The sequence below is a fragment of the Phocoena sinus genome, chromosome 18, assembly GCF_008692025.1.
Source record: "Phocoena sinus isolate mPhoSin1 chromosome 18, mPhoSin1.pri, whole genome shotgun sequence".
NCBI classification, from domain to species: Eukaryota; Metazoa; Chordata; class Mammalia; order Artiodactyla; family Phocoenidae; genus Phocoena; species Phocoena sinus.
Window position 1 is genome coordinate 70,461,816 of NC_045780.1, and position 20,192 is coordinate 70,482,007.

Consider the following 20,192-nt stretch of genomic DNA (forward strand, 5'->3'; position numbering starts at 1 on the left):
ATAAATGAGGTTCAGTTTGGTCTCAGTTAACTCTTCTGAGCAGAAAACATTGAAATTTATTAAGTATACACAGAGTTAACAAATATATTTCCAAACAGCTTAGTATCAAACATTTTGAAACTCTTTATATCCAATATTGAACATTTTGCATGGTTTCTTCACTGTGGAGTCAACTATTCATGGACTTACTTTCTTAGTCGTTGTCTTCCCTAAGCTCAGAATTCAGCAGTATTAAATTCCAAAGGAAGTTAAGCAAAATCAAAGAACAGCAAAAAAAAAAAAAAAAGTCAGATGGACCGAAAACCTGATGTTTGAATGTGTTGGTTTGTCTTTAGTTTTTAATCTAGAATAATTCAACAGACTGCATTCTGAGATCATGGCAAGGCACCTCTAACTCAGCCATTGGGCCACAGGGGCCTGAGAAGCTGAGTCAGAGGTATGGACTGGTGAATTACAGGTATGGACTGGTGAATTACAGGTATGGACTGGTGAATTACACAGTACCTGACTCAGCATGCTGAGCTAAAACAAATGTTTTTCCTAATATGTCCAGTTTAAAAACTTGTTAAACACCCAAAATATTAAAGTCTAATTTATAACTAACATTTGCATTGCTGCTGCAGAAAAGAACACAACAGCCGCCTTGCCCATGCTCTGCTGAGTGTGAGTGGAATGCAGCCCAGACCAGGGGTGGCATTAAGTTTGGTTCATTAAAAACAGGAAGGATTCTATCTGAAATGGATTTAGGTAGCGCAATTCTTGTAGGTTGTAATTGTTGATTGTTTTTTTCCTTTTTTCCAAATAATGAGGATTCATAGATGAAAATGAACTTTAATCAGGCCTACAAGGCCTACAGAGTTCTTTGGACCCACTTTCTCAAAAACCAGTGGGTCTTGCTCGCTGGGCAAGGCAAATGTTACCATTACCAGTAAGCTTGTGATATGTATAAAACACACACACACACACAAAGAAACTAAGGGGGATGTCAAACCCAGATCATAGAGCACTTCCCATGACTGCGTTTGACCCCATCTCTCAGCCCGGCCACGCGGCCTCGGGAGCACAGTATCTGCTACTGGACAGAGCATATATGTGTGTTTCATCAGTAGTGTGAGCCAGAGACAACACTCTTTATAGATGCAATGTGTCATAATAGGTTTAGAAGGCTTTCTGTTTCCCTGATCGCTCTCCAAACTAAGCCAACCACTACAAGTTACGATTGAGAGGAACACAATCCCTGCAAAAGGTCACAGACAGTGGAGCCAGCAGCCCTGTAAAAACGGGAAGAAGAGAACTCCATAATAGCACAGGTTTACAGCATCTAACTAGAAATTACTCAAGAGTATCTGTGTGCTACAAAATCGAACTTAAACACATGGAATTCGCCGAAACGGGACTCAAAAAGGAATATGGGTAGCTGTCAGCAGGCAAGGTATCGAGTGGACTTGTGAAGTAGGTCATTCACGTGAAGTGTCACAGTCACAGAAAAGATATTAAAAAGGCATTCCATATCTGGTAGGGCATTCCATGGTCCGAGTTGAGCTGGTTATGCAGGTGTCTTCTTGTTGTGAGGGCACAACACGTTGAGATTTATCCACTTGCAACCAAGAAGTTCAAGCCAGCGGGAAGTAAGCGTCTGCTTACTGCCAGCTGCTCCTGGGCCCCGGAACAGGAGGGTGTGGCCAGGATAAATCACTCAACGGTGCTCAGGGCGAGTCAGTCACAACACCTGTGAGGATCTGGCTATGTCGTCTTACTTTTGTTGACTGGTTTGCCTCCATTCATGATTGCAGACGCGCTTGTGCTTTTACTCGGCGTCACCCCGGCTTTTGGGACTGTTTCTCCGACGTCATGCAAAGATGGTTCTCGGTACATGGCAACTAGTGACGGGGAGGGCAGGAGGAAAAGGAGATGTTACCTGGTTAGCTTCACACACAGACCTCAGCCGTTGGCCCAGTCCCGTTTTCCCTGAAGTCAAGTAACCCCATCAAGAGGGAATTCCTGTTTTAAAGCAGTAAAATCCGGCCCCAAAACAGAAAATATTACTTCCTTTGCATTTTCTGGTTTGTGTATCCAAAATACGCACCTGGGGGCACGTGCATTTTTGTCTAGGAGAGAAGGTTTAAATGGGGGATGTGGCCACACACACACACCCACACACACACACACACCCACAGGGACTATGTGAGAACGGCAAGCATATAACCTAATTCTCTTTGTTCAGCGAGAAAAAGACTTTCCTTCCACTGCACGCTGTCAACACGTGGAACTCATTCTCATCTTTTCCATTCTAGGTATTTACACCCCTAGGTCATTAAATAATTTTTCTCTCAAGTGCTTCAAAGGCAACATAACCACACTACTCCCAGCTTCAAAGCCATAAAAGCAATACAGACAATTCACTTTCCTTAAGCCAGGGTCTTCCAGAGATCATTGTTTAGATTTCCTCTCCCGAAATCATGCAAAGAGACCCTTAAATAATTGAAGGCAAGTGTGGGGTGTTTTATATTTTTTATGCCTCATTTTCAGGTATAATCATGAAAATCTGTAATTGATGTCATATAAGGCAGAAGTACAGAATGGCAAGAGGGCAAGTGGGAATGACGTCTGAGGAAGCTCTGGGGAATTGATCTGGTGATATCATTAATCACAATAGTTCATGTGGCTTTTCTGCAAGTGATTCCAGGGAATCCTGGGAAAGGAGATTTCAGGGTGACTGATGCTTGGGGAAAACTGAGTTAAAATCATCTGCCATCAGAAAGAAGCGAATTAGAGCTGCCCAACCTGCTTTTTAGGGTTTTGAAAGCCTATCTTTTACGAAGAGAACTTAAGCTTTGTTAGGAGGAACCACTACATGCATTCTCCATGTTCAAGGTGGTAGGATTTTCACCTTTTGCAAATGCAGCGTGAGACCTTTCAGCAGCACACAGACTTGAAAGCACATGCGTATCAGACCTATAATAAAGGACTTAGCAAGTGAAAAGGATTAAGAGATTAATCCATATCCTTGACATACTTTCCAGTCCCTCACTCCCACTAGGCATTTAGTTAGGCGACAACAGCATCAGAGTGCTAATCTTGATCGTCTATGCAGTGAAGCTGTGTAAGAAATATGAAGGCTCCAGAGCACCAATAATTCATCAAGAATCTAATTTGCCCTAACAATTCCAATGATATAATTTACATCCTGTATGGGTTTTGAAAGTTTGAAATTCATTTTCCTTATCAATTACACTATGTGATAACCTGTCTTTATAATATCCCCTTGTCTTTAGAGTACTTCTGTCTGCTAGTTTTTTGAAAATTCTATTTCTCTCTTCTTCATGTATACATAAACACACAACAAACACATATACACACAACAGTTCAGTGTATTAATAAAATGCAGAGTTATATTACTACCCCGTATCTTTAGGGTCTCAGATATTTCCTGCTGGATATACTAAATAGCTGGTTTCTAGATTTTGCCTGATTTTTGTAGAGTTGCTATGGACTTAGTTTTTAAATTTTTTTCACTCGCATTTGAATATCTGACGGTCTCAAAGTTCACTTGAAGTGGTAAAGCCAAATCATGGATACGTTATTTTGGAAGAACAGAGAAACCCTCTAATTTCTTATTTTTATTCTCATTTTCCTTATGATCTGTCCTAGAATGAGAATAATTCACTCATATTTCAGACTGAAATAATTTTTCCTTTCCTAGATAGGCCCTGGTGGCTAACTGTTTGCGTTTCAATGACTCGTTGTAGAGGCAAATTTAGTTAAGAGTGATATAGTCAATATCACTGACATTATAAAGATGGTATTAACCAACAAGACTGGCTTTCCAAACCTAGGCAAACTGAAAGCTGAATTATATATCCACAGATAATTAACTTGCAATATTTCAAATTATCTTATTCCTATAAAGACAATATGGATTATAAAACCAATATGCGTTTCTCTTGATGGCTAATGCTTTCCTGTAGGAATAAGAAACAAAAAGAAAAATCAAACCGTGTAAGCTGGCTTCAAACGTTTACTTAGTTATTGCAGGTCTGATTTTCTGCAAAAGGTAAACAAAAGCATTTGAATAGAAAAACACTTTTGAAAAGCCTCAATATCAGTTTCTTTTAGTAGTTCCCAAGCAAATGTTACATAGATAAAATTCCGGTAGAATCCTTAATGAGAAATGTGCAGATGTTTCTGATTAATTAAAATTTTGTAGCCTCCTCTCCAGAAATCCAATCAAAGTAAATCTGAAGGCTTCATTGTTTACAGCTGAGTGTAAAAGAAGGTCAAGCCACATTTGAATTTACTAAACAATTATGCAGCTTGGAAGGGAGATATCTAATATCAACAAGTTCTTTAAAGGCCAACTTATTAACTCTTTATATTTCCTGTAATTATACTAATTCACAAATATGTGGTTACTTTCAGCTAGATAACAGCAAAATGGGCAAATACTCAAACATTCCATAATACTCAAAACTTAGTTTTTCTAGTATACCTACTGTCATAGTCACAGCTTTATAATGTCATTGCAGATTTTAAATTTCTTAAATTAATTAAAATTATTTAGGGGCTAGAGAGGTTGGGGTAGTGAGGATCTGAGACATGAGAAATGAGTACAGACACATTTAAATTAATGGAATATATGCGTATGTATATATATATATATACATACATAATATACACACATATATACAGTAAAGTGTACATATCTTAGATGCACAGCTTATGAAGACACCCGTGAATCGCCACTGAGATCAAGATAAAGAACATTTCCAGCGTTCCATGAGGGCTCCCTGTGGCCATGGTAGAGTCATCAGTGTGAAAGATAAATGTGTGATAAATCTGATAAGGATAAAACACGCATAACACTCACCTTCCAATGGCTTGGGTAGAAAATGAGCTGCTGCCTTGGTTTTCTTTACTCTGTTTCCTTTCATAACTTGGCCTTCCTTGTTCAATCCCAAAAACCAGGCTCTACCAGATTCCTGTTGTCTGTACAGCATGGATGAGTAGATTACATAATAGTTTTCAAAAACAGATTCTTTAAACTTGCATTCAGGGGTAAAAAGTTCCTGTTGAGAAAAAAGGAAGAAATGAAAGTTAGAGGAAGGAACGGGCGCTTCCTCATGCTTCCTCTTCCTTCTTCCGTAAACTTGCCCATGATGGCCAACGCGTCAGCCCTTGGGCAGGGATGGCCAGATGTACCTCTTCCTGCGGGTATTAATTGTCCATATACATTTATCAACATACAATGAATAGAGAAGAAGTTGCTACTTTCGGGAATATATATATACACACATATACGTGTGTGTGTGTGTGTGTGTGTGTGTGTGTGTGTGTGTGTATAGGCAAAAGTATGGATGTCCTTTAATTAGAAATTAGAATACAGGAGCAAACTCAAAAAAATTTCAGTTGAACAGAATACAATTCAACCAGAGTATAAACAGAAACAACAGGATAAAGTAGCATCCTGTATTCACAACAAACTAAACAAAATAAAATATACGTGTACGGTATAGCCTACTTTCAATATTTCCATAGGAATAATTACATGATACCCTGTTGCCAGTTGTTCACTAGGTCACTGATATTACAGGGTGATACATTTTACCTACAAAGAGACAAGCTGACACCTCAAACTAAGCCCCTGACAATCAGCTGGCATACAAACTAGCCCCTGGAGCAGAGGCCAGGTGTCATGTTAGCTGGTCACAGTGACAGGAGCTGAAAATCACGACCTAATCCATGGTTCAGAGTCCCCCTGGAACTCTTGAAGAGAATCATCAACAGCTGCCCTGAGTAAAATTTTTGGAGGGCTTCCCTGGTGGCACAGTGGTTAAGAATCCACCTGCCAATGCAGGGGACGTGGGTTTGATCCCTGGTCCGGGAAGATCCCACATGCTGCGGAGCAACAAAGCCCGTGCGCTACAACTACTGAGCCTGCGCTCTAGAGCCTGTGAGCCCACGTGCCACAACTACTGAAGCCCACGCGCCTACAGCCCGTGCTCTGCAACAAGAGAAGCCACTGCAATGAGAAGCCCGAACACCACAACAAGGAGAAGACCCCACTCGCTGCAACTAGAGAAAGCCCGAGCGCAGCAATGAAGACCCAACGCAGCCAAAAAAAAAAAGAAATTTTGGAACGAGTACAATGAGTTAACATGACTCTCAAAGCCATTATCTACACTGACTGATGAATAACACAAAGCTTGCTACCTTAGGATTATCATTAATAACACAAATATTCATAGATGAGCTTTACAGACTTCTAAAATTTAACCTACAAAGGCATTTCAGATAGACCTCTGTGAAAAATAATTTTAAAATTCAGCCTTCCTAGTTACAGACCACGGAAGTCACTTAACTAGTTTTTGTGGCTATTTTAAACAGGCTCAACACTGCGCTCTTCCGTATTTATGAAATACAGATGCAAAACAGAGCTTTATTGTCATTATCTTTTTAAAAATATCAGGTAGTTAATTTTTTTTTACCTTAATAGATTTTTATGACTACAGAAAATAGTAACTTTTGTTTTTCTTTTAAAAAAGTTATTTTCTATACACATTCTGAAAAACATATCCTTTAGGGTCTAAAAATTTAAAACCTTTAAGAGTTAAAGTTATGTTAGCCATAATAAGGAATGTGACATTATTGTCTGTAGAAATGTTCTTTCAGTATTTCCCATGAGAGTGTTAATTGCAGGATGCAATTTCTTGAGAGTGCCCCATAACTTTAATTCACTGAAAGTTAAATTGTTTTCCAAGGGGAACAGGTTTTGTTAATGGCAGGTGCTTTTTATGACAAAGATGATAGTTCCAGTTATTAATTTGATGAGATTAAAACAGCCAGAAGACAGGTTTAGCCCCCTCCCAAAGGAATTTATGTAGACTTTCATTTCTTCGAGATGATGCTACCTCAGGTTTGAATTAGATACCATCCAAATAAATATTCCGGTATTCCGCAAAGTTTTATTTCTCCAAATATCCTATTAGTTCTCTAATAAATGATAGTCTCGGTGAGTCAGTCTCCAGGCCCTGCTTCAGAGGAAAGACTGATAAAAGGGTCTGTGTTCATACATTTGTAGTGAGGAAAATAAAATGGAATGCTCTAAGACTAATAAATATGATATTGGTTGAACGTGTACCTTCTAGGACAAACAGATTAGACTTTGGCACGTCCTTTGTCTTTTTATTGAGACAAGCCAAGGCAGCTAAGCATATTATTTATTAATACTAGTTAAAACCGGTCTTAGAATCAACTGGGAGTGGGTATGGTAAAGGCTGACCCAGTAAGTCACTCAGTGGGGAGAGGAGCTGGCACCTGCTGACTAAGATATCAGGTCTCTGCCCAGAGCCTTACCTTATTAAGAGGACCATTGAAAACTGACCTTAATCTCGAGACAGGAAGGCCTCCAGCTTTGGAAATGCAGGTCCATAGGGTGATCAACCCTTCCTTATATTGGATTGATCCCCACTGCCATAATGTATGAAACATGGAGGATGCTGCTTGCCTTACCATCAGCAATTAGAAGTGTATTGTCTCTACTCTAAATTGACTAAGTTGAATATGAATGAGAATGAAGACCCTTGACGTGGAAGAAGTCATTAGGTATGTCTCTGTCACTAAGTCATTTTAATCAAATGTTTGCATCTTAAGACTCCAAGCAAGTCAATAACACATCCCCTTTCTACAAGCTGTGCCAATAACTTCAGAGGGAGGTGATTCTGTCTTCCACAGTGAGAGCCACTGCCTTCAGGTGATTGTGATGGTGGAGACTGGCTGGTACTTTTTCACCCTTCTTTATTCTTGGTTAAATAATTAATGTGCATACACATACTTACATGCATACACACTACATTCAAAGTTACTATTGTCTAATGCTTTCTGCTAGACTTCTCTAGACATTTCAAGAATACAATCTGCTCATGAAATATTGGAGTTCAAAATAATCCCATCATTCTCATGAGAACTGGTAGGACTAATGGAAGTTGAGATTGGTTACTACTTATTTGCTGTCATAAGGGACAAATAGACTTTCAATCTGCAAATGGGAGACAGGGTGACTATGAATGTCATCTGTGGAAACAGACCTCCTGGGGTCAACCCTGACCCCACTCCTTCCTGGCTGTGAGTCCTTGGGAAAATTACTTAATCCCTGGGCTTCAGTTTCCTCATCTCTAAAATGGGAACAAAAATCATAGGGTAATACGGTGGTTGGGAGAATTGAGTGAATCAATACACGTTACATATTTAGAAGAGGACCTGGCATATAGTAAGCACTCGATATTTATTCTAAAAAGGTTTTCCATTATTTATAGTCAAAAATAACCCTGTATCAGTTATTTCAATTCTATCAACAATTCTGCAAACCAAAATTTAGTTAAATGATTAGTCTGTGAGAACAATTTTGTATGAACTGTTGGGCTCAGCCTCAGATGTACCAAAATGAACATATACAGAATGAACAGGATTCTTCCTGGAAGAATTTTATTAAAATTTTTGTGCTTAAAAATGCTAGTACAATGCAATATTTGCTGTGGTAAACTTACCTTCCTAGAGGGACTATACGTGGGGTAAATGGTACTGTGAAGGACAAGATGTGGGCAATGCCATGGTACATTTGGAAAACTATCATTAGTCCATTACTGGGACTCTGAGAGGACCAAAGTGCAGAATGATGTGCTAGGTTACAGAAATGTAATAAAGGGTCTTGGGCACTCTGATAAACAGGTTAGACTTCTTATTATAAGCAAGGGGTAGATATGCAGAGTTCTCAAATAAGCAAGGGAATGATAATATAGTCTGGTTAGTGTTTTATATGCTGTTGTCTTTGTGGAGGATGGTTTGAGAAGTTAGTAACACATTATGTACTAATGTGTTGAAGCCCAATCTCCTGCAAAATGGACTTGAAAACTGTTTGTAGGACATGTGCAGTTGTGTATTCATGGTAGTAATTAATTTAATAATCAAGGGCGCACAAAATAAGGAGAGAAATACCACCAGAATTATGACACATTATTAAATTGAGTTCTGAACTTCCTGGTAGCTGAGACAAAAAGAGAAAGGCTTTATGTAATACAGATTATTAAAGAGAGAAAATCTTTTCGTTTTCTTGGTACTAACTTCTACAAGGTATTTCCTTGCAAGGAAAACGTGACTTTGACCAAATAAAGAAAACATAACACACATAACCCAAGCAAAAATGCTCTTGATAGTAACTGTACAATTAATAGAGTCATAGTTTTGTGTTTGAATCCTACAATATGCTTTAGAGGGATAGATGGAGTGAATAGTCCCATAGGTAGGATTGGAAAAAATTGTAATTGATGGGCTTCCCTGGTGGCGCAGTGGTTGAGAGTCCACCTGCCGATGCAGGGGACCCGGGTTCGTGCCCCGGTCCGGGAAGATCCCACATGCCGCGGAGTGGCTGGGCCCGTGAGCCATGGCCGCTGAGCCTGCGCGTCCGGAGCCTGTGCTCCGCAACGGGAGAGGACACAACAGTGAGAGGCCCGCGTACCGCAAAAAAAAAAAAAAAAAAAGTGTAATTGATGAGATCCCCAGAGATCAGCTTTGTGGCTGGAGCCACAAACTCAAATGCCTGTACTGATCAGGCAGATACGAGAGTGAAGCAGGCTGGCGTCATCAGAGCACCTAGCCTCTATGATCAGGCCCCCCAAGATGCCTGCTTTCCTGCTCTCAGGACATTCCCCGCTGGACCAGGGCCTGCTTCACCTACACCCTACGTACCTGATTGACCTTCCTACATACTTGCCCCTGTCCCAGCTAGTGACTGTTCTAATCTTTAGATCATAACATCTACGCCCTGATAGTTTATCAAAGGGGCGGGGAGGGGCATGCCCCTCTGCTAGTTTCCCTGGTAACAGATGAGCCAACCGAATGTCACTTCTCCCTATAACTGGTAACCTCCCCCTCCCCCCAGGGGGCAAAGACTGCTGCCCTTCCTGTCTGCCATCTGCCAAACACCGTGGGGTGTCGCTCCCGGATCTTGCTTCAGAGGTGTAAGATTCCCCCTGTCCATTAAACCACTGATTTCTCTATCACTGACTCCGGGCTCTTTCCTAGGTCTAGAAGCTGAGCAAGTACAGGGCTTGCAGGCCTGCAGGCTGCAGCCCAACACAGCACCATGTGAGGATAAATGCCCCTTACTCAGGCTCAGAGCTGAGGGGATGGACAGAATGGCAGAAAGGATGACAGTTCTCATGGGAAAATAAAAACCTTAGATCTGCAAAGTTTCTTCCTGGTTTTTCAAAGGAAGTAAAAAATCCAGATTTCTGGATAAAAATCTCCTTTGTATGGTGGCGGCTATTTCTCTGTTCTTGTTTTTCAGTGTAGCACGGACCAATGGTCTGAGGTGGACCCCTGAGCACCCAGTGTGAGACCTCCAATGTAGAGTGGCAAGAAAAGTACTAAAGAAAGAAGGAACCCCAGGTGGCTTATCAACGCAGCCCTAACCTAACTGATGGTATTTATCTATTTGAGTCATACCACGACTGTGCCAGTGAAACATTCTAAAACTGGCAGTGATAATATGAGAAGACTTATTTAAATTTAAGCTCAAATATAAACTCTTTGAAACTGCCAAAATGAAACAGATAAGGAGTTTGATGTCTCTTTTTCTCTTCTTGCCCAGCCTATACTTAGAGCCACCAACACCATCACAACAGAAATCAACAGCAGTTGAGTTCCAGCAGAAGCTTAAATATTAGTTTGTAACTTTGCCAAACTAAATCATCAAATAACAGAATAGAAAAACACAATTAAACAAAAATTTCATATCTCCTTTTATGTTGTGGTGGTTTTGAAATGAAAGGACCATCTGTGGTGTACTTATTACCTAACAGTAGCAGCAGAATTCCTCTTCTGAGGGAAATGTCTTTGTTTAAGAAAATACTGTGATGGGCCATTTGCATGCACCAAGCAGGGCTTCTCAGTTTAGGATGAGAGGAGGGGTGGAGAGAATAGAGGACCCATGTTCCATAATTTGTAACCAATAAGCCATAAACCCAGATAATTCGGCATAATCATAACCTAATAGCTAACAGTGACCTTGAGAATCTAACCCAGTGGTCGGCAAACTACAATCCATGGCCAAATTCATGCTACAAAGTGCAGAGGAGAGTTGTTGAGATTGTATGACCTGCAAAAACTGTGGTATTGACTGTATGGTCCTTTGCTAAAAAATTTTGCCAACTCTGATCTAAGGTTGTTAATCTAGTTTCAAATATTATCAAATTAAGCTTGGATTGCACTTAGGTTCATGTATACAAATGCATACAATTTGAATCAGCGTTTTCATCAGCGTTTCCTCCCTGGAAAAGCCTTTACGGTGTGTTATGAGCCTGGGCTTCCTGTAAAAAGTAGTTAGCTACGTAGTAGTCCACAAATTCCATTTAGTTGCTACATCTCTTTTGTTTTTATCTACAACTATATGAAAATTATGTTTGGTTAATATCTACAGGTTTGCCTAGTACCAGCACCACCACCGTTTCGAAGGGAAAACATAAAAAGAAGCATTCCAGACAAATTTATATTCTAACTATGAGTCTGCCACAACTGGGACCCAGTGCAGCCAAAGCAAACAAACAAATAAATATTTAAAAAAATAAATAAAATTAATTATATCCTTTAATGATACTGTTCTGACACTACCCAGTTTTTTAAAAAAGAAATACAGAACACTCTTAAGATTACATATAAGGGGAAGAATATTCTGACCTTCTGGAAGATTTTATAGTCATGAATTTTGAAACAAATAATAATTTGTAGTTAATGCTCAAATGTAGAAAATTTAGTTGACTAATGCATTTTATTTATCTGAAATTCTACATAATCAAATATGTACAGTATCAGGCTGTGACTAATGCCCACAGGGAGAAAAAAAGTATAATTTTTTACATGTTTAAGAGGCAGCTTTTATTTGATATAGGACCCGGTGATTTTGAGTATATTCCCACCAACAAAACAGTCTCCACAAGTCCCTATATTTATAGGACCAGAAGCTGTTACTTAGTTTCTGGGGAAACAAAATTGTAAATGAAGGCTTTGTTTTGCCAGTAAAGACCTTATTTGACATTTAGAGATGTGTGATATATATATCTTTAGACATATTATTTCATTTACTAAATATTATATTTTGATTTATTATGTTATATTTAATATGTATTTTCTTTTTATGACATTATGCTTTTAAACAATTGTGGCAAGAACAACTTTTATTTGTTATAATGACTCATATTAAGTAATTTAATTATTTTATTTATTTAATGTAAATATATATATTTTTATATATATTATACATACATATATAATCTTAAATATATCATTGCTACTTAAAACATGGTATTCAGGGATCAGTAGCAGCTTCTTCACCTGGGAAGTTGTTAGAAATGCAGATTTACAGTCCCCATGGCTGACCTATAGAATCAAAATTTGCGTTTTAACAAGACCCCAGGCGATTCGTATGCATATGAGAGCTTGGGAAGCATTGGTATATGTTCCTGTTACCATACAGAACAAATTAATATCAATATATGATCACAAAATTTTAGTAAATATCAAATAAATTGGCATTATTCATAAGCTTTCTACCATCTTAAGATTAGTATAAAATTTATTAAAGCATGGAAATGGAAGCAAAAATATAAAGTACTTGCAGTATATCTTTAAATAAGAAGCTTTAAGATTATAATTAAAACATGTGCCAACTAGTTCTATAATGTTAAATCTCTTTTCTCTAGAATATAGACATGTGTAATTCCTAAAATAATAATGCTTGTAACATGAACAGATGGTATCAGTGCTATAAATATTAGCCAAAAAATCACAAAATAAATATGCTTAAGAAAGTATTAATACAACCACATACTATTCTTACAATTTGTCCGTGCTTAACAGTGATGCCTCAAAATAATAATAATGATGATAATGGTAATAATAATGCTAATAACTACAGCTAACAGTCAAACTGTGCATAACGTCTATACCAAGCACTGTTCTACACATTTACCTAATCAACTAATTCTTCCGCACGATAATCCTGTGAGATTGGTACTATTATTATCCCCATTTTAGAAATGAAGAAACTGAGCCCAGAGGGTTTAACTAACTTGCCCAAGTACATTTATTTTCATCAAGATGAATAATTTAACTATTCCTACTCACTTATCATTCAATTGAAGAGATGCACTTTTTTAGATATGTGATCAATTGCAAAAAATGGCCTGAATTCTTCACCCTCCCTGGATCAAAGCTCTCTTGCATGTAATGTGACTTGTCTTCCCACTATGAGCTAAGGTGAAGGAGGCAGAGGCTTGACAAGCACTTGTACAAGTGGGTTTGTCTTCTCAGCCTCATCCACTGCCCTGAGAGCACCCCTGGGCTAGCCTGCCGGAGAAGAGACACACGTGGAACACAGCCAAGTTGCCCAACCTAAACTAGTCTATTTCCAGACAGGTGATCAAGTCCTACCAACATCTACAGAGCCACCTAGCCGATCTCCATATGACTCCAGATGCACAAGCATTAATACACTTAACTGCTATAGGCCGCTTCAGCACTCATTGTTTGCTACATGGTGTCATGAAGGAATTGATAACCGATACAGATAATTAATTCAACTGAATTATTATTCAGTTAAAACTGTACCTTATACAGCTGCTCTTTATCTACATGTAACTACATATGAAAACAAACACAGATGGAAAACAGTAATGAATGACATATGCTGTCATCTTGGCAAAAGTGTCACATGTCTTAGGATATAATTGTTAAGGGGGAAAAAGTATATTATTAAAAGAGTTTAAAAAAACAAGAAACAAGAATACATAGGAGTACTCAAAATGAATCTCTTCTCCTCTTTACCCAAGCTGTACGTTCCTTTCCCCCCTGCCCCATTGATCAATTAAAGAAACGCTGAACAAAACAGAAACTGAGTTGGCTACCCTCTGTTGCCAACCATCCCTCTAACTCACTGCAGTCTTACATTTCCCAGGGAAAGGTTGGAATGGGACGAGGATGTCATGGTGGGGCGTCTCGTGATTAAAAACTGAGCTCTTAGATCAAATGTGTTCTGGTGTTTTGTCATACATCAGCGCCTCAACAGAAGACTTCTCCAACATGTGTAGGGTCAATTGTATATAACTTTGCCTAAAAGAGAAACATAAAACTGATAGTGCTTTATGCGAAAGGAATCAGACTGGATGTATGTGATGAAACCCAGGAGAAGTGCTGCCATGACTTTTTAATAATTTTCTGAACAATCAGAGTGAATAATGTCATGAAAATAGCAGTTGCATACTGTAATATGCAAAGAGTTTCTTGGTCTAAGAAATAGTCAGAGGCTTCATCAGAGATTAGTAATGTCTCGAAGTCAGAGCGTTGGCATTATTTCATCCTTTAAGGATTTTTCAGATTTAGTTAGTGACGTGTAGTTTTGTTACAGCACACATATTACATTAAGCCAAATTTATATATATATATATACACTAACCATGATAATACCAGTAAGCATTTGAACATCTTAGAAATGAGGTTACTTACCTCATTCAAAAGGTAAATAATAAAGTCTACTACACAGTCCACATCATAGTAATACCTAAAGCATGATCCACAAACTGGTACCTATCTACAAATTATTTATTTCTGGTCTGCAATGAAACAAGTACAAAACTGAGCAAAAAACACTTATAGACTTCTATAGCAATTTGACAAAATATTTTTACTAACTGTTGAATATAAAAATAAAAACTCTGGACTTATTTTGTACTTAAAATATTTTCCAGTAACTTAATTTGATTATATTTTCTGAAAGTATATCTCTGCAAAAGATTGGAAAATTTGAAAAAATACTATCCTTCACCACAAACAGTCTAGGGAACATCGCTCTATTATATATAGGGTTGGATGTGACTATAAATCTAATTAAAGGAGAACTAAAGTGAGAATTAGGAGCAATTATTATTTTTTATTAATGTAAGCCAGTCACAATGCTAAATGCCTTACACAAATTACCTCATCTTATTCCTTTTAACAAAGCATGATGCTAAAGTTAAGTATCTTGGTGAGAATTTATACAGCTAGTAAGTGGTAGCGCAGGAATGGATCCTAGGCTGTCGGAGGTTTTGACCTCGGCTCGACCTCACTGGTTATACCTGGTCAGCCCAGTATACATAGTTCTAAAAGGGAATCAAAGACAGGAAATGTGGCTTGACAACAGGCAGGGCAACCGCAAGGGAAGTAAAATAATTCCAGAACAAAACTTCTCCAATGAATGACCCTCAAGGAAGGAGTAGAAAAGATGATTAAATCCACTGGATAAATTACTTAAAATTATCAGCCATATTAGTCTTTATTTTCCATTTCATTCCATTTCCCTAATGTATCTTGAGTGTTGAGTTTGGATTAGGACTTGATCTGGTGTGACCTTCTACCTGGTCTAGGTCCCTCAGACATTTCATATACCAGAAATAGAAGGAAGAAATCAAGGGAGATAGCATTTAAGAAATGAGTGCATAATTAAGGGATTCTAAAGCTTTGGGGGAAAAAACCCAAAAAAACCTGTGTTCTTAGCCATCAGGGTACTAACGGTGGTGGTGATGGTGGGAGTGGGGAATGGTGATGCAACAAAGATTTCCTGAGTGGAACAAATGCTGCAGAGAATATTCAGCTCTTTTATATTTAACCAGACCAAGATATTATCACATACAGTAGCAAACATTTTCAATTCATATTGCACTAGAATTTTTTGTTAGCCAAAACAAGAGCAGAATTTGCTGTGCAAAAACATTAAGTTTGTTAGTTTTTGTAGTTAGATCAATTCAGTATTTTACCGTGTCCTACCCAAACTGAGTCTGGTTGCTTTATCTTCCTTTATCAACGTTTTCTTTCACCTCCTTGTAAGTTTTGGCCCGTGTTATCTTGAGAAACTGAATATAAAAATGCCAAATATTTAACTGTGACTTTCACTTTGCCAAATTCTATGAGTGAACATGGGCTTGTTTTCATCAGTTTTTTTCTTCCGCCTAACTCTTTGAACTATGTTTTAAAACTATTTTTATAGCTCTGCATGCTTCTCTCCTTAGGCCTATTTCTACATGCATCTACAAGCTTTTTCTACTTTCTTTTCTTTAAGCTCCACTTTAAGTTAGAACTTTCCATAAAAGTTTTTTTTGTGTGTGTTTGCATTGTGGATTTTTCCTAATAAAAACGTACCCAGTCAAAACCACTTATTTGTATAAACAAAAACAAAACCAAATAGATAATCAAAACTATCCATTTATCCAACCTATAAAATGCAAGCTTCCATAGAAAAATGAAGGAAGTACAAGTAGGTTCTACAATATTCCTAAAATGCCATATTCATTGAATAATATTAATTTGTATTGAGCTTTACGACTTTCAAAGGCCATTCACATAGATTTTGTTTGATTTAATAATGTTGTTAAAAATGCTTCAAGAAGAACAGCATTATCCCATGTCATAGATGATGATTTACATCTCTGAGAGCATAGGTCCTCATAAGGAATGGATTAAGACGTTTTTATTTCTATCCATGTGATATTTTATATACATATTGCTGCTGAGCAAATAATTATTAATAATAACAATGTTGAAAATATGAACCAAATGTAAGAGGTTTAATTTTTCCCCCCAGAATATCAAATAAATCATCTTACTGGGATAAAAGAGGTCAGTATCTGATAAAGAAACACTAACAAAAAGAAAGAAAAGAAAAGGAATCATCATCAACACTGAACGTGTGGAATACAGAGGAAGCCCACGTGGTGCTGAAATGATAACCTGAGGATTGCTTTCCTTTGATTTTGCTTTATTAGCTAGAAACACATTGGCCATGACTTCCCAGATTCTGGTTGCAAGCTGTTCGATAATTCCAAAGGTTAACACAAAAGGACAGACATGGAACACTGAAGAGAAAGGTCAGGAAAGTAAGAAAAGAGGCAATAGCAACACTTCCTGGGAAGAAGAGTGACTGGGGAGAGGAAAACGTCAACCTATTGGCTAAATGACTCTACCCAGGTGAAGCTGTCACCATGAAGCTCAATTCTGCCATGGATTTAATTGTCTAATTGCCACTGGATTATTTTCATGTTGTATTATGAAATTTTACAGGCATTAATGAATTAACTGGTTTTACTTTCAGGTTGCTGGTTGAGAATGTGACACTGTGAAATGGAAAGAATTTATTAATTATAAATAATACTAATACTAAACAAGTACTAAACATTCTGTCCCAGATATTACATAATAAATTTGAATACTACGAACACATGGAAACATGTTTCCATTATTCTGTACCTAATAACATCTAAAATTCATGCGTTTATTTATGCATTGTTTATTGGTTAAATAAACGCATGAATTTTAGACATTATATACTTGCCAGTGACTGTCCTTGATCTGGAGATATAAACAATGAGCAAAAATGATATAGGGTTTCCCTGGTGGCGCAGTGGTTGAGAGTCCGCCTGCCGATGCAGGGGACACGAGTTCGTGCCCCGGTCCGGGAAGATCCCACATGCCGCGGAGCGGCTGGGCCCGTGAGTCATGGCCGCGGAGCCTGCGCGTCTGGAGCCTGTGCTCCGCAACGGGAGAGGCCACGGCAGTGAGAGGCCCGCGTACCACAAGAAAAAAAAAAAAAGGATATAGTTGGTACTCTTGGGGCATAAAGTCGAGGGGAGGAGACAATTATTTACACTACTGATCATATCACTACAAAATAAGACAAGTTCCTACAAGAAAAGGAATGATTTCCATGAGAACACGTAACAAACATGTCTGACCTAGCCTGAGTTGGTGCAGAAAAACATTCAAATCGGAGCTGAGATCTAAAACATCAGCATGAGTTCACTAGGCCTAGAGAGGGGTGAAGAGTATTCCTGCAGAGGGCAACATCATGTGCAAAGGCCCTGGGGCAGAGGCAGAGACAGAGCATTTGGAGGACAAAAAGAAGACCAAAACTGGAATGCAGAGTGTGAAGGAGACAGCAGTAGGAGTTGAGATCTGTGTGCTAATAACCACGTGCCAAACTAGATAGTCACGTTAAGAGTTTAGGTTTTTCCGTAGAAACACTGGGCGAACGTTAAAAGTTTTTATGCAGAGCATGTCACAATCGGGTAGGCATTTGGAAAGACCACTCTGGCTTAAGTGTGAAGAATGGAAAAGAGAGCCAGTTTGGATGCAAGAATGCTGGTCTGTCTACTGCAATACCAGGCAAGACTTTGGCAGTGGAGTGGAGTGGAGTGGAGAGAAGAGCGCAGACTGAGGAAATATTTAGGAGGTCAAGTAGTCAGTACCCTGTGATTGTACCTGGCAGCTAAGGGAGAAGGAGTGTCAAGCAAAGTGTGTAGGCTTTTTGCTTGTGGAGCTGGAGGTGTGTGTTTATTGCTGTTTTTGAAAGGTCAAACACTGCAGTTCTGTATTCTTGGGCAAAATAAAGCTTACGTGTATAACATAAGTGTACATAGTACTTTATGTCCTTTTATAGAACATTATTTCAAATATTTAGAGGGTAATTTTCCACAATGTTTTATTTAAATTGTTTCCCTTAAGTAGCGTGTGTGTGTGTGTGTGTTTAAGAGTTTCAATTTCCTTTTAGTAGAGGGGATCAATATTACGTTAGCAATCACGATACGGAGCTTCCCATGCTGTGCTGAAGACATAAGAGGCAGAGTCTAGAAGAGGGAATAGCTATTCCTGCCTTGGGGAAGGGGGCAAGCTTTTGAAACATGATGTTATTTAGCTATAGGTTTTGGGTTTTTTTTTTAACATCTTTATTGGAGTATAACTGCTTTTGAAAGGTGAATTGGATTTTGTGAAGGTGAAGAAGAAAGAGAAAAAGCATCCCACTTGGAAGGTAAAGAACTGCCTTCTAGAAATTATAAGAAGCCCCTTGAGGTAGGAGTCTTAGACCAGCGTGGCTGGAAGCTAAGGTCCGTGTGGTGACGTGAAGCTGGGATACACGCTGGCCATGCCGTGGGGTTGTGACTTTCTGATCAGCAAAGATGAGCCCCAGAGATTTTCAAGAAAATGGATGAGGTGCTGAGATTGTGTTTTAAAAGATAACCGGGGCTCGGCCTGGGAAGATGGCGGAAGAGTAAGACGCGGAGATCGCCTTCCTCCCCACGGATACACCAGAAATACATCCACACGTGGAACAACTCCTACAGAACTCCTGCTGAAGGCTGGCAGAAGACCTCAGACCTCCCAAAGGGCAAGAAACTCCCCACGTAACTGGGTAGGGCAAAAGAAAAAACAGAGACAAAAGAATAAGGACGGCACCTGCACCAGTGGGAGGGAGCTGTGAAGGAGGAAAAGTTTCCACACACTAGGAAGCCCCTCCGCGGGCAGAGACTGCGAGGCGGAGGGGGGAGTTTCGGGACCGCGGAGTAGTGCACAGCGACGGGTGCGGAGGCCAAAGCGGGGAGATTCCTGCACAGACGATCGGTGCCGACCAGCACTCACCAACCCGAGAGGCTTGCTGCTCACCCACCGGGGCGGGCGGGGCTGCGAGCTGAGGCTCGGGTTTTGGTTTTGGACGGAGCTCAGGGAGAGGACTGGGGTTGGCGGCTTGAACATAGCCTGAAGGGGTTAGTGCACCACGACTAGCCGGGAGGGAGTTCGGGGAAAAGCCTGCACCGGCCGAAGAGGCAAGAGACTTTTTCTTCCCTCTTTGTTTCCTGGTGCGCGAGGAGAGGGGTTTAAGAGCGCTGCTTAAAGGAACTCCAGAGACGGGCGCGAGCCGCGGCTAAAAGCGCGAACCCCAGAGACGGGCGCGAGCCGCGGCTGAGGGCGCGAGCCCCCGAGACGGGCGCGAGCCGCGGCTGAAAGCGCAAACCCCAGAGACGGGCGCGAGCCGCGGCTAAAACCGCGGACCCCAGAGACGGGCGCGAGACGCTAAGGCTGCTGCTGCCGCCACCAAGGGGCCTGTGTGCGAGCACAGGTCACTCTCCACACCCTTCTTCCGCGGAGCCTGTGCAGCCCGCCACTGCCAGGTTCCCGGGATCCAGGGACAACTTCCCCGGGACAGCGCACGGCGGGCCTCAGGCTGGTGCAACGTCACGCCGGCCTCTGCCGCAACGTCACGCTGCCTCTGCCGCCGCAGGCCGGCCCCGCACGCAGTGCCCCTCCTTCCCCCATCCCCCAACCCCCGGCCTGAGTGA

At 39.9% G+C, this 20,192-nt stretch overlaps 2 protein-coding genes across 8 annotated transcripts in view; one reads left to right on the top strand and one right to left on the bottom strand.

Annotated features, from left to right (window-relative positions):
- ITGBL1 (integrin subunit beta like 1) overlaps positions 1-17,284 on the top strand; it is a 242,080-nt gene extending 224,796 nt beyond the window's left edge. The window contains exons 13-14 of one of the 5 annotated variants that reach the window (XR_004346683.1): positions 10,343-10,477; positions 16,667-17,284. Coding sequence is in view for 3 of the 5 variants with exons in the window: in XM_032611341.1 (XP_032467232.1) it covers positions 10,343-10,378 (36 nt within the window). In the remaining 2 variants the exon portion in view is untranslated. Of the gene's footprint in view, positions 1-10,342; positions 10,798-11,473; positions 11,492-16,666 lie in introns of those variants that run through there. The other 4 variants (XR_004346684.1, XM_032611342.1, XM_032611341.1 and 1 more) reach the window with 4 other exon arrangements.
- The window catches only part of FGF14 (fibroblast growth factor 14), a 639,343-nt gene continuing 620,837 nt past the window's right edge, over positions 1,687-20,192 (bottom strand). For all 3 annotated transcript variants that reach the window (XM_032611350.1, XM_032611348.1, XM_032611349.1), the window contains 2 exons: positions 4,868-5,066; positions 1,687-1,880 (listed from right to left, as the gene is read on the bottom strand). In XM_032611350.1, the coding sequence (XP_032467241.1) occupies positions 1,744-1,880; positions 4,868-5,066 (336 nt within the window). In that variant the 3' untranslated portion in view covers positions 1,687-1,743. The remainder of the gene's footprint in view (positions 1,881-4,867; positions 5,067-20,192) is intronic.